At 34.5% G+C, this 14,759-nt stretch overlaps 1 protein-coding gene across 6 annotated transcripts in view; it reads left to right on the forward strand.

Annotated features, from left to right (window-relative positions):
• Positions 1-14,759, forward strand: part of Cep290 (centrosomal protein 290) — an 80,903-nt gene that overhangs the window by 11,838 nt on the left and 54,306 nt on the right. For 4 of the 6 annotated variants that reach the window (XM_035450956.1, XM_035450958.1, XM_035450957.1 and 1 more), the window contains 13 exons: positions 762-884; positions 1,982-2,105; positions 4,384-4,556; positions 6,594-6,756; positions 8,609-8,709; positions 8,780-8,867; positions 9,450-9,562; positions 9,734-10,474; positions 10,668-10,760; positions 11,029-11,113; positions 11,668-11,810; positions 12,387-12,551; positions 13,781-13,930. In XM_035450956.1, the coding sequence (XP_035306847.1) occupies positions 762-884; positions 1,982-2,105; positions 4,384-4,556; positions 6,594-6,756; positions 8,609-8,709; positions 8,780-8,867; positions 9,450-9,562; positions 9,734-10,474; positions 10,668-10,760; positions 11,029-11,113; positions 11,668-11,810; positions 12,387-12,551; positions 13,781-13,930 (2,262 nt within the window). The remainder of the gene's footprint in view (positions 1-761; positions 885-1,981; positions 2,106-4,383; positions 4,557-6,593; positions 6,757-8,608; positions 8,710-8,779; positions 8,868-9,449; positions 9,563-9,733; positions 10,475-10,667; positions 10,761-11,028; positions 11,114-11,667; positions 11,811-12,386; positions 12,552-13,780; positions 13,931-14,759) is intronic. The other 2 variants (XM_035450960.1, XM_027394145.2) reach the window with 2 other exon arrangements.

Below are 14,759 nucleotides of genomic sequence, written 5' to 3' on the forward strand. Positions count from 1 at the left end.
AGTATTTTGTGCTCTCTTTTATTCATTTGATTGAGCCATTTTCTAGCCCCATATACTTTTTTCTACATACACTTTTAATTGTTGCATGTCTAAATATCTGAAAACCTCGTTTTGATTTTTAGACTCTTATGAACATCTTTATGATTTTTTGCCTCCCATAGCTGAGAATACAAAATATTCTTCTATTCATTCAAGGTGTTTTGTACTTTTCTGTGACATTTTAATGTTTACTTAATAGATATCTTGTATGAAATGGTTTTTGGTTATATAACTTTTCTTTTAGAAATGAGGTCTGAGACCCAGAGAGATTTCTTTAAGGTTGAATTATTAATTTCAAACTGTATATATGGTAGTTGTAGTTATTGACTTTTTTTATTGAATGAAGTTTTTATTCATTTTCTGGGTTGGGAAGATGACAAAATCAACACATGACCTGCTGTGGTGGCATGGGGCTGGAAGTTTGGATCCCTGGCCCCTTGTAAAAACATTCTGGGGAGGCAGAGACAGGCAGTTTCATTGGCCAGTGTGTTTAGTTAATCTGCAAGATCTAAGCTCAGTGAAAACCTATCTCAAGAGAGTGGTATCCCATGTCAACCCCTGACCACACACACACACAAAGTCAAACAAACACATTATACACCACACACTGAAAAACTTTTAAAATAATTTTATTTTTTGTATTGTTTTAAATGTATTTATTATTTTCTATAAATGAAGAATGGTTTGTTAATTTTTTATAACAGATCTTGTTTTGTTTATAGTTAATTTTGTCTTCTAAAGATGATGAAATCATTGAATATCAGCAAATGTTACATAGTCTGAGAGAGAAACTTAAAAATGCCCAACTTGATGCTGATAAAAGTAACATTATGGCTCTGAAACAGGTAAAAACTTCTCAAAATTCATGGTATCAGCAAATTATGTTAATGTCTGACCTGTCGTGTCTGTTTATCATTGGGCCTAATTGGTGGCTTCTACTACTGATTGTGTAACAAACTGAATTCTCTCATATAATCCTAAATGGGGATGGTGAAACTAGAATTAAGTTTAGAGTGAGAGGTATACTTCAGAATAGAATTATTTTGCTTTCTTATATTACTGTATGTTGTCAGTCAGGAATTACTGAGGATCTTCTAAAAATCTGTAGATTTTAAAATACCTTACTATGTTTTTATTAATGTTTGTTATCATATATTTCATGCCTGTACTGAGTAAACTAAGTGTGGTTGTATTGTTAATGTGCTACACAAACGGTTTCTTTTTGCAAAACAAACTCATTCAGAAAAACAACAAACATGAAAGAGAGAGAGAGAGAGAGAGGAAGAAAGGAAGAAAAAGACCTTGCACTTCTCTTATGTATGTTCTTTCCACTTAAAGTACTAAAGTCAGAATAGAATTTAAGATGTACTTGATGACTAAGAATAATGTTGAAGATGTTGTTTCTATGTGGAATGCAAAAGGCATAAAAGCAAAACTGGATGAAAAAATCACAGAGAACACAACCATATATAAAGTAGTAAATATAAGATTCAATGGATGATGAGGAAAAATATGTTAGAAGTTATAAAAGTCACAAATATTATGGAGTTCTTGAATACATTTTTCCATCCTTATAGCATGATAACAGTGAACTCTACGTTGGGGAATACAGTTTGATGAATACATATGAAACCTACTTTTCTGGGTCTGGTGCTACCTACCAAGGTGGCACAGTAGGTAAAAACACTTGGTGTATTGCCTGACAGCCTCAGTTTGGTTCCTGGAACTGATGTCATGAAAACAAAGAGAACTGACTCTTACAAGTTCTCACCTGACCTCCACACTCCTGCCTACACCCATACACACACCAAATAAATGAATATAATTTTAAAAAATTGTTTAAATGAAACAGTTTGGCCACAAGAAAATATATTCTCTCATTTCTTGGAAAAAATGTGTGTTCATAACAGTATTTATTTGATACTTCAAAATATTTTCATAGGGTATCCAGGAACGAGACAGTCAGATTAAGATGCTTACTGAACAAGTAGAACAGTACACGAAAGAAATGGAAAAAAATACTTTTATTATTGAAGATTTGAAAAATGAGCTCAAGAAAGACAAAGGTAATTTAATATTTTACAAGTATATGACTTTAATATATCATTGTGTTTCACAGACTGTTTTTATCAAAATAAAATTATGTTATGCCACTAAAGGATTTTAAAAATTATAAATGTTTTTAATGATTATACAAAATATTAATTATAGCATATATTCCTAGTGTTTAAACTTGTAATTCATGCTTTTCTGTCATCTTTCTTATGATGAAAATTACTTAGCCATTAAAATTAGATTGCGTAAAAAGTTAAAATGGTAATGCCAGTTGTCTTTATTTTATATCTTTTATAATTAACAAAAATGCTTTGGTGGATGTGTTACCTGTAGTCAATAATTTTCAGAAGTAATTTTGTGTGTTGACAGTTGAAATAATTCTACAAAAATCTCTCATCTGACTCTTTGACTATTATACTATTTTGCCTATCACATCAAATCCTATGAATTTAAGCCCTTGAAATACCTGTATACTGAGGTATCATAGTTCAAATGGATTTACAATACATTCATGGGCATACTTATAATTGCTGAAGATAAAAAATAGGTATGATGGCCGGGCATTGGTGGCACACGCTTTTAATCCCAGCACTCGGGAGGCAGAGGCAGGCGGATCTCTGTGAGTTGGAGGCCAGCCTGGTCTCCAGAGCAAGTACTAGGATAGGCTCCAAAACTGCACAGAGAAACCCTGTCTCGAAAAACAAAACAAAACAAAAAATAGGTATGATGTATAGATTGTAATATAGATAGTGAAGCAAAAGTCTCACTGGACATGCTAGAACAAAGTCTTAAAGGCAGTGTAGGAGTAAGCAGTGTGTGTGTGTGATTGAAACTGGTGGGAGTGTGTTCAAAACCACTGTTTAGGAGTCAACAGTTTGTAAATGTTGGTAGCTAAAGGAGAGTGAACAGTGAGAAACAGCAGAAAAAAGATCAAAGAGGATATACTAAAGGCTCTGTTATTAAGTCTTCAGTTCATTGTAAAGACTGATTTTCATTGTAGGTAAAAGAGATGGGAATGATTTCACCTCACTTAGATTGTGTTTTCAGTAGACTGTAGCGATTATAAGGCACAGGGAGAGGTGTTACAGGCTATGGGAATAACCTCATAGTCAGGGCATTAGCTAGCAGTGGTGCTAATGGTAGTGAGTTTTAGCTGTGTTTTGAAGGTGGTAGAAGTTGAGTCAGTTAGGTGGGGGATTTGAAGCACTCATTAGGACTTTTGATGTGTATCCTGGAAAGGATTGTGAGAAGCAGGTTTAGAGAGGAGGAGGTCCTGTTTTCAACATGTTACATTTGAGATGTTTATTAGACATCTAGCTGAAGGTCTCAAGTAGATACTTGTGTATGGCTTTTAAAGTTCTTAAGCACAGTTTAGGATAAAGATAAAAGTTTGGCGTTCATCTCCATAAAGACTCAATTTGAAGTTATGAGACTAGCTTAGATCATCAGGGCAAGAAGTATAGGTTATGTAAAAATCTCAAAATGAGTCTCAGGGAATACTTCTAATTTGGAGGCTAATGAGATAAAATGAAATAACCAAAAAGACTATAAAAAGCAATGTGCAGAGAGATGAAACACCATAAGATCCCTTCAAGATAAGCACTGAAAATGATCATCAAGCTTACTAATGGCCATGTTTAAATACAACAAAAACAGAAAAAGGAAAGAAAAAATGTAGGAAGTCTTTTCAGATTTTTTTTTTTTTTTTTAAAGGGTAAAAGAAGGTAGTAGCCTGAGGATAAAGGAACGTTAGAAAAAAAAAAAATTGTTTTTTTGTTTTTCGAGACAGGGTTTCTCTTTGTAGCTTTGGAGTCTATCCTGGCACTCACTCTGGAATCCAGGCTGGAAAAATGTTTTTAAGTTTAGAAGAAATAACTAATTTTATAGATTAATGGAAAGACTCCATTGGTGAAGCAGAGGAGAAAGAGGAGTTCTGGAACTTGAGGCCGCCCATTTGTCCAGCTGACAAACCTATTCTGCGGTTAACGGTGGTCAAAAGAATTTCAATTATTGTTACCAGTTAACATCCTTTGTCATAGTAATATGATTTTTACAACCTTTGTTACAATCCACATCCTTCTACTTAGAGTGATTGTACTCAATTCTACTTCTTAGTTGATTTTATTAATAAAATCCAAACAGTACCTCAATCCTTGGTTATACAAATATAAATTCCAACATGTAAGAAGCTTTTGTGCCATACCACTTCTGCCCCTGTTTGGGAACACCTGATTAATAGGAAGGAATACTCAATTGAGTTCATTCATGATTTCTGTTTTCACATTGTAGGTACTTCAAACTTTCATCACCAGACTCACTATATGAAAATTCACTCCAAAGTACAAATTTTAGAAGAGAAAACAAAAGAGGCTGAGAGAACAGCTGAACTGGCTGAGGCTGATGCCAGGGAGAAGGATAAAGAATTGGTTGAGGCTCTGAAGAGATTAAAAGATTATGAATCTGTAAGTACTTTTACCTTCTCAGCCCAAGAGCTTGAAATTATTCTTGACACCAAGGCTGTTCTGTGGCTTTCCTTGTGTTCCATGTAGAAGGCATGTTATATCTCCATTGGTTTTAAACTTCAAACTTTGGGGACATTTGTTTTATGTCAAGAGAATTGTTTCCAAACATTTTCTTTTTAAAAGTTTATTTTTATTATTTTTTCTTTTATGCTTGAGATTATAATTACATCATTTCTCCCTTCTTATTCCTCCCTCCAAACCCTCCCCACATATCCCTGTTTACTCTCATTGCTTCTTTTTCATTGTTACACACACACACACACACACACACACACACACACACACACACACGTATATATGTATAAATTCCTAAATATAGCTTAATCAGCCAGTATAATTACTGCTATGTGTTTATTTGGTATTAGATAAGCAATTGTTGCGCTTGTTGCTGGAGAAGACTATTTTTCCTGCTCAGCATTTTTTTTAATTGCCTGTAGTTCTTTGTGTAGGGTTGAGGCCTTATGGACTTGCCTCATCTACTTTGGTCTATCTCTTGTTGTCTGTTTAGGTGGTCATGTTGATGAGACTTCATGGAACAGCTTCTGACATTTACTAGGATATGCTATCTCATAGCATTCTCCCTGATTATCCCACTCTTAAAATCTCACTCTTAAAATTATGATTATCTCAATCTTAATATTATGCCTCCTCTTGTGCAATGATCCCTGAGCCTGACTGGTCTCCACAACTCTGCATTTTGATTGGCTGTGGTTCTTGGTAACGGTCTACTTCTTCTGCAAAGAAATTGTTATTTAGCAAAGTGGTGGTTTTGGGTTCTCCTCCAGTAACCATGACTTTGCTAGCCCTGAGTAGTTTCCCTTAGGATTACTGGACCATGCTGGTCGTTGTGGTTCATAAGCTGCAGAGCTGTGTAGGTCTGTTAGTTGCTTCCCACCTTTGCAAGCTTGCATGGTGCCTTTTGGTATCATGAAAGCTAGACCTTAGGGAAGAGTCTTAAAAATGAGTTCCAGCTAGGGATCTCTTAACTGCTGAGCCATCTCTTCAGTCCCCCAGCTAAGGGTCTTTAGGTCCTGTTCCTGAAATGCATGATGTGATTGGGACTTTACTTCTACTTCTGGGGGACAACCAAGGACAATAGCAACAGGCTGTACTTTTTGAAAGTCTCTGGGACAACTCTACCAACAACTCAAAAGAAGGCATGTCATGTCTGGTAATGAGGTTTTTGTTAGGTGATCTTTGGCTCTTCAAGGGAGCGTTGCCAGGACAAATGAGAAAAGCTCATTTAAACCATATATGTATATTTACTTATCCACAGAATTATATTTGTTAACAGGGTTTTTTGTTTGTTTTTGTTTTTTGTTTTTGTTTTTAGATAAACAGTCAATAGTATGATTTCTTGTGGCTTTTTCAGACATCCTTATTGATATTTTGCCCTCCCTCATCCTCCTGTATTTACTTTCCTTCCCAACCTTTTGATGGAAGTGTTCTGTTCAGATAAGCAGCTCTGATGAAGTAGCAGGATTCGATTCCTTGTTACCTATGTCCCTTGTGCCATCATGGAGGTGTGACATTGACTAGCTTGATGAACTTGTAATGGGAAAGGCTTTGATGGCTACTATATCAACTGAATCTACTTGGACTATTCATATTTGATTTGTCATACAATTATATGCTCTGATTGGTATACCTGATTTTATCTTTATGTTTTTATCTGTACCTAAATATGTATGTCTATGTCCTCAGGGTTTCATATGTATTATTGTGAGGCAAATTGCTTAAGTGTGAAATGTTCGTATTCTGCCCTCATTACCAGATTTGGTTTATAGAAGCATGGTAAAAGACCCCATTAATATGTACTATTTTTACTTTTATGTATCAGTTATAAAATATCTGCCATATAAAATACAAGTGTAGGTAAGTTTACCTATCCATTTAATATAAAAATTAAATCCATACATTTGATTTATTTATTCAAATAAATTACCTTATATTTGAGTTAGATGGGGTATTTTTCAGGGTGTATATGGCTTAGAAGATGCCGTTATTGAAATAAAGAATTGTAAAGCACAAATTAAAATAAGAGATGGAGAGATTGAAGTATTGACCAAGGAAATCAATAAACTTGAGATGAAGATCAATGATGTTCTTGATGAAAATGAAGCCCTTAGAGAACGGGCTGGTAAGCTAATTTTTAAGATATTTCTTTTTCCTATACCCTGCTTTTCAGTTCTTCGTTGTTTACTTTGGGTTTGTTTATACTTTGGTAGGGAAATGGTCCTGTTCACCAAATCAGAGTCCTCACATTCCACACACATGTTCTTCCTTCTCCTGTGCTTTGCCTCTAACCTTTACATTACATTTGTTTATTTACTTCTCAGCAGTTGAAGGGTATGTTTACCCAAATAAATATTTCTGAGGGAATACTTAAACAAAAGTGGAGGTACCCTGAATGAACTGGGTTTGGGAACCTCACCATGTTGGGATGGGTGACAAGGAACATGGCTTTTGTAGGTCTGGTATGTCTTCAGTAATAACTATTTATGGAAAGGTGAACGTGCATATATTATGCTGCATACAAGAAGTCAACTGTATTTCTGCAAATATGAAACATCTGTATGAAATGTTAGCTTACAAACTGATTTTGTTCAGATGAGGTCATTTAAAAGTACTTTGTAAATCTTTTAAGGACATGGAAATACAATTTAAATTGCTTAATGTTTTACTTGAGTATTTTAAAAAGTTCCATTTAGTCTACGATGTAATTTCCAGATATAACTTGGGAATTGATATATTTTTAAAATAAATGGTAAATTGGTACTAGCGCTGATTTATATTGTAAGTTATAACTAAAGTGCACAATCTACATTGCTTCCCTAAAATTAGTAAATATGATTTAAGTATTATTTCATTATACTTGCTGAATATCAATTAGTGCTTCGAGTTAAACTGACAGTCTATAAAATATTTGTGTAGAAGAAAAATTAATACTTTATGTGGATTACTTATTTGTGATGCATATCTAAAATTTAGGACTGTATTAGATATTCACGTTAGATTTCTGACTAACTTGACCAGTCAGGTCACAGCTAGGAATCTAGAAGTATATATGAGTAACTTCTGACCTATCTAGAGTGCTGTAACAAAAGCCATGTTTTCTGTCTTTAGGGGTTTAGCTGGTTTTTTAATTTTTTTTTTCCCCAAAGTCAGGGTTTCTCTGTGTAACCCTGGCTGTCCTGGAACTTGCTCTGTAGAACAGTCTGTCCTTGAACTCAAAGATCTGCCTGCTTCTGCCACTTTAGTGCTGGGATTAAAGGTATGCGCCCCCATTGCCTAGCTAGGGGTTTAGCTTCTAATTATCAAAATCTGGTTTACAATTATTTTACACTGGTCATTAGTGGCACACATCTTTAATCCCAGCTCTTGGGAGACAGAGGCAGGTGGACCTCCATGAGTTCGAGGCCAGCCTTGTCTGCAGAGTGAGTTCCAGGACAGCAATGGCAGTTGCACAGAGAAACCCTATCTTGCAAAACTAAAAAAAAAAGGGGGGCGACCAAATTATTTTACACGTCTTGATACCTGATTTTCACCTCAGTAACGGAGGCAAATTAGGAGACAGGTTAGCAGAAAGGAGTAAACAAATAATGACATCATTAATATTAATAATGATTTCTACCTGCCAAGCACTACTCTAAGCATCATATTTAGCGTAATCTTAGTATACTCTAGGCAGATTGAAATAATGTCATCTCTGTATCTAAGTTGTGAGTTTAAAGTGGGAATTGAACCAAATTTATCTCCAGACTAGGTGCCTTCATTAATGAATGTAGCACCCATATGTGTTTGCCTGCATTTTCATAATTAGTTAACTTTTAACATTCTTTGTAATATAATTGTGTGGAGAGCTCTTATACAAGAAATCTTGTTTCAAATGATATTGGTTGGTGACTAATCTTAGCTACTTGGTGTTCTATGAAGAATTTGTCATTTGTTTGTAGGTTTTTAAGTTGTAATTATATTGCTTTCTATTTTAGGCCTTGAACCAAAGACAATGATTGATTTAACTGAATTTAGAAACAGTAAACGCTTAAAACAGCAGCAGTACAGAGCTGAAAACCAGATTCTTCTGAAAGAGGCAAGTGATATTAAATTGATGGCTTTCTTGTCTGAAGCAAGGAGAACCACTAATAATTCCTACTTTGCAGATTGAAAGCCTAGAGGAAGAACGGCTGGATTTGAAAAGAAAAATTCGTCAAATGGCTCAAGAAAGAGGCAAAAGGAATGCAGCTTCAGGTATTCTCCGTCATCCCATGCCTGGAAAAGCAGCATCATTTAGGAAGGACTTACTTGCATCTGGGGTGTTCTATGTGTTGCAGATGATTTTACTCTCTTGTGCTCTATTGCCCTGCATCTGGTCCAAGTAATAGGAGAAAATAGTACCCTAGGTATAATTGGTGTGATCCTACCCTGCAACAGCTAAATAAAACAACAACCAAGTCTGGGAATTGCACATTTTTGAAAAATTCAGGGTACAGTCTGTTGGCTTTTAGACAGCTCCGCTTTGTTGTAACTAAGCTTAAAACTGTAATTTTTATATTACTGTATGTCATCCTTAGGATGGTACTTTGTTTTAAAAGCTGTACATTGGAAGGGTTTTTTAAAATTATTTACTTAAAAGTTTTAATTAAACTTAATTTAACATGCATTTGTTTGTTTATTTTTGGAAAGACAATAGTCCCAGTAACAGTCATTGTAGTTCATTTTTAAAATGTTTCCTTGTATTAAAACTTTACCTTGCTTTGGGTTAAAGGAGAGTTTTTTTTTTTGTTGTTGTTGTTGTTCATTTGTTTCTTATTTAAGTCTTTTATTTTGTAGGATTAACCACTGAGGACTTGAGCCTAACTGAAAACTTTTCTTGGGAAGATAAAATGGGGGAAAGAAACCTAAGTTTTATGAGCCTCAAAAGTATGAATGAAACACAATCAAAGGTAAACAGTAATACTTTGACAAAAAGAATAAAGGAAAATGCAAGCAGTGCATTTTATCCCTCACTTAATCTCATTCTGCTCTTTTATGTTATTAAATAGTAATTTTTGCTTGCTTAAAAAACTTGGTGATCTCAAGATGCATTAATGAGACCTTATGTACTTTGAATACAGATTAAGAGTCCAGCTAAAATAGAGCTGCTGCATAGGAGACCGTCATTCAGTATTCGGCAATCAGATCAGAATAAGACAGAGGAAAATATGACTGTACAATCATTATCGAGAATGTTGTCTGGAACTCATCGTAGTGTAGAAAGTGGAGTGGATCCTATTGTCTCTTTAACTAGATGGTCCTCATTTGTGCAAGTAAAAGATGATACCACAACTCCAGAGGCTATTACAATAAGGGAGATTTTTAAAGCACCGTGTCTACAATCTTTAAGAAATCAAGACTCATTAGTCAGTACCTTCAGTAAGGGGAGCAATGAAGAAATAAGGGATTACCTATGCTCTCTTTCTGATGAGTGTATGAAGAAAGTGTCAGGAAGCTGTCAAGCTCTAGAGAAAACCAGGCTCTTACAGAAAAGCAGTTCGTCTTCTCAAGCATCACCAACAGCTTCAGAACAAATGCAGAAATTATCACATAGGCAAAAATCTGCAGTATTTTCTCATCAGTCGTATGACCATGATATTGATAAAGTAACATCAGCAGATGAACAGGTCCATTCTCAAATAAAGAATGCTGATAAAAGACAGAGTGAATCACCTTCACAAACTGAGATGATGAGAAGTGCGATTGAAGCTAATCTTTCAGATCCTGTGCCTGTTGCTGCACAACCCAAATTATCTCATATAGATCCCCTTGAAAATCTTATAGAACAGCTACAGAGAGAGCTAGTATTCCTTAGATCGCAGGTGAGCTTTCTTCAAACATATTCGTGCAATCTCTTATTTTTCTTACCAGAGTTCTGTAAACAATTCTCATATGATTTCTTTTTATGTACATATTAAAATTTATCTATAATGGATCTGTACTTAAAAAAGAACTAAAATTGCAGTATATTTCAAAAACTTGTTTACTTGCCTAATATATTAAATGTTTCTTTAGAATGAAAACATAGCACAGGATTTATCGATCCAAGAAGACCAGAGTAGAAATGCAGAAATAGAGCTTGACCGTCAGAGAAGCCAGGCAGAACAGGTAGTATAAAGACAGACCATCAAGGGCAATTGGTAGTAGGACAGAAAACTGCTGTGCATCTCTGCCTCCTGCCTGCCATGGGGAGTGCGGAAGAAAAGGTGGTAGGAAGATGCACATCTCTTTTGTTCTTGGGACTTTATTTTGTAATTGCTGTGCCTCTATAACCTCTTTTCTATTGTACTAAACTTGAATTTATAAAGCATTGTATTAACTTGAAACCTATTTTTTACTGTGATATTTTACAAAACATGTTATTCCCTTTGTTTAGAATGAATTTCTTTCAAGAGAACTAATTGAAAAGGAAAGAGATTTAGAAAGAAGTAGGACAATAATTGCTAAATTTCAGAATAAATGTAAGTCGCTATTATTTCTCCCTTTTTTATACCCATTTTCCTTAACTAAAATTTAAACCTACAGGATTTTAGTACATTAGTTACTTTTTAATCTTTATAATCAATAGCTCAGTCCCACAAAGATATATATATATAAGAAAATGTAAGATATATATATATATATATATATATATATATATCTTTGTGGTTTACATTGCTATTTTTATTGTTATAGAATTTTAAGTCCAGTTTTTCATGAAAATACATCACATATTTTATATGCTTAAGTGGAAGTAATGTGATAAAAATTTAAAGATTTTACTATGACAGCTATGCTGTGTGTGTGTGTGTGTGTGTGTGTGTGTGTGTGTGTGTGTGTGTGTCTGTGTACGCACACATGAGTAAAATAGGTGTGGTGTTTAATTCAGCTGTTCTTGTTTCATTTATAGTTAAATTTTTATTTACATTTTTGTTTTCCAAATGTTTTTTTCTATCTGAAATATCTGTCATGTACTTGGAAAATGTAAGTTGTAGAAAAGAACTATTTATTCACAGTGAAAAAACTATAATTACAGTAAAAGAATTAGTTGAAGAAAATAAGCAACTTGAAGAAGGTATGAAAGAAATTTTGCAAGCTATTAAGGACATGCAGAGAGACCCTGATGTGAAAGGATGTGAAACATCTCTGATAATCCCAAGTCTTGAAAGACTGGTTAATGTAAGTTAAGTTTGCATGTTAATGTCTGCCTTTAGCCTGCCCTTCCTGCTCTATGGGTTTCTTTTTTTTTTTTTTTTTTTTTTTTTTTTATGCTTGATAAACTACTCAGATAAAAAGCAACTTAAGAAATAGGATGAATTACACATTTCAGGTATGGCCTGTTATGGTAGGAAAGTGTAAAGCAGAAGGTGGCTTCAGCCCATCACAATGCATCCACAGACTGGCATAAGTAACACTTTTTCTTTGTAGATGCTGAAGTAAGGAACCTAAGTTACTTGCCCAACCAACAAAAAACTGGCTCATGTATGAATGCTGATTATCTTATTACTATTCTCTACTTTACTAATCTATAATATTTACTCAATGTTATTTATTTTAATGAAGTAATCATTATGTATAGTAACATAAACCAAACTTAAATTTTAAATATTGTTTAATAAATAAGAAATTTAAATAGCAATTTTATTAGACATGCCAGTGAGCACAGAAAGATGATTAAGTTATTTAAAGACACATTTTTGTCTATGATTTTACTGTTTTCCACTGCATTTGTAATATCTAATGTAAATATACTAGGCTATGGAATCGAAGAATGCAGAAGGAATCTTTGATGCCAGTTTGCATTTGAAAGCCCAAGTTGATCAACTTACAGGAAGGAATGAAGAATTAAGGCAAGAACTCAGGGAATCTCGGAAAGAGGCTATAAATTATTCACAGCAGTTGGTAAAAGCAAACTTAAAGGTGAGAATTTTATTAAATACAAGATAATATTAAGCCTATGACTGTATGTTCAATAGGAAACTTGGTTATTTTTTTCTGAGACAGCTTCTTCATGGCTGTCCTTCAGACAGCTCCAGTGGCTGTCCTGGAACTCACTTTGTAGACCAGACCAGCCTCGAACTCAAAGAGATCTACCTGCCTCTGAGTATGTGCCACCACAGCCTGGCTAGGAAACTTTTTTTTAAAGACTGCTTTATGAGAGGAAAATGTTCTTTGAGTTCTTTCAATGCTAAAACAACTTTTTGGAGATTTGAAAAATATTTTTATTTATTAATTAATTAATAATCTATTTTTTTCGAGATAGGCTTTCTCTGTGTAGGTTTGTAGACCAGGCTGGTCTCAAACTCACAGAGATCCTCCTTCCTCTGCCTCCCGAGTGCTGGGATTAAAGGCGTGCGCCACCACCATCCCACTCTCTTGTATTTTTATAGTAAATTTTGATCATATCCTACCCACATTTTGATCATATCCTACCCACACATGCTCTGTTTAGGTTCTCCCTAGCAAACATACTTTGTCTTCTTTCTCCCTCTTAAAACAACAACGAAAAAGAGACAAAACCATGGAATCTGAGCTGTGATAGCCAGCTAACGACTCCTGAGCACAGTGCTTTCCCTGGATTATGGCTGATATACCCAGTGTCGCTCTACTGAAGAAATGGATTTCTGCCTCTCCAGGCAGTTATTACAAATGGCTTCTTGGTTAGGGGTGGGATTATGTGAGCACTTCTTTCCTCTGTCCTGGGATTTGTCAGGCTCAATCTTGTGCAGGTACAGTGAGTGCTGTCTCAACAGTCTGTATGGGCATCTGCCCTGCTGGGGTGAAAAATGCCATTTCCTCAGAGTCATCCATAACCTCTGGTGCTCTCCATTTCTTTGCCCCTCTTTCACAAATATTCTGGAGCCCTATTTAGGCTGAACATTTCAATGTCTTCCACCCTCTGCACATTTTTTTTTATGGATTCCTTATGAAGTTATGTAAAAAATAAGTTCCTTATGCTATAATAGAGAAGATAAGAGCCCTAAATCTTGTATTAGGCATTTCCAAGTAAAAATTAAAGTTCAATTTAATGGATTTCTGTCAAGTTGTTCCCATCCATTTAAAAAGATACTTGGCAGAGAAAGCACGAAGTATAACATGCTGCTTTGTAGTTTTCCTACATGTGATTATCATTCCTGGGTTGTTTCCAGATTGATCATCTTGAGAAAGAAACTGATCTTCTACGTCAGTCTTCAGGGTCCAATGTCGTTTACAAAGGTGCAGACTTGCCTGATGGGATAGCACCATCTAGTGCCCATATCATCAATTCCCAGAATGAATATTTAATACATCTTTTGCAGGTACTGGTAATTTATGTGTTAACTATAGACATTTTTGATAGTATGTTTCTTAATTTATTGTATGAATTCCTTTGCGTTCTCAGAATAAACAGGTATGCTATTAGTAGATTGTGAGTCAGCACAACTAATGTAAATACAGGATGTTTATTCTATTTACCTACATGTAAAGCATGTTAAAGAATCTTGTTCATCTGTGTTCATTTGAAATTTATAAGGACATGAAGAATTATAAGCAGATACTATCAAGTAGCATTGTATTGTGTTTATTGTTGGTTACAAAAGTGAGAGAATGAGATGACAAAGCTTCTCAATGCCATTATTAGAATTTTGGCTCTTTTTGTCCTAGTCACAGAAAAGCTTGCAAGTAAACCTGACTCTGACCTTTTCTTTTTTTGTGTGAATTGTTGATCCACTGCAAATTAGAAAGGTACTTGCTTTACTGTTTGCCATCTACATAATAGGATTAAAAATAGCCTGATTAAAATAGTTTTTCAGAATTTCATTTTGATGTTTAATATTTATAACATCACATATGCTATAAATGTACATATAAAAGTCTATTAAAAATACATTTCTGATTGTAAGCATCATTGCTTCTCACTGCTAGATTATCCATTGGTGTGATACTTGAAAAAAATCTTGGTTTTGTATTTGGACTTAACATTAATCTTTATTTGAATTTATATGTTACCCAAGTCAAGTAAGGGTAACTTGACAACATATCAAAAACATTTCTTTAAAATTCTTCCTATATCACTACTTTTAAATTCAGGGCAATATTAATGATTTATTTTTGTACATTAGAGGAACACCATCAACAAATAATGGC

This window comes from Cricetulus griseus (genome assembly GCF_003668045.3).
Source record: "Cricetulus griseus strain 17A/GY chromosome 1 unlocalized genomic scaffold, alternate assembly CriGri-PICRH-1.0 chr1_0, whole genome shotgun sequence".
Classification (NCBI taxonomy): Eukaryota; Metazoa; Chordata; class Mammalia; order Rodentia; family Cricetidae; genus Cricetulus; species Cricetulus griseus.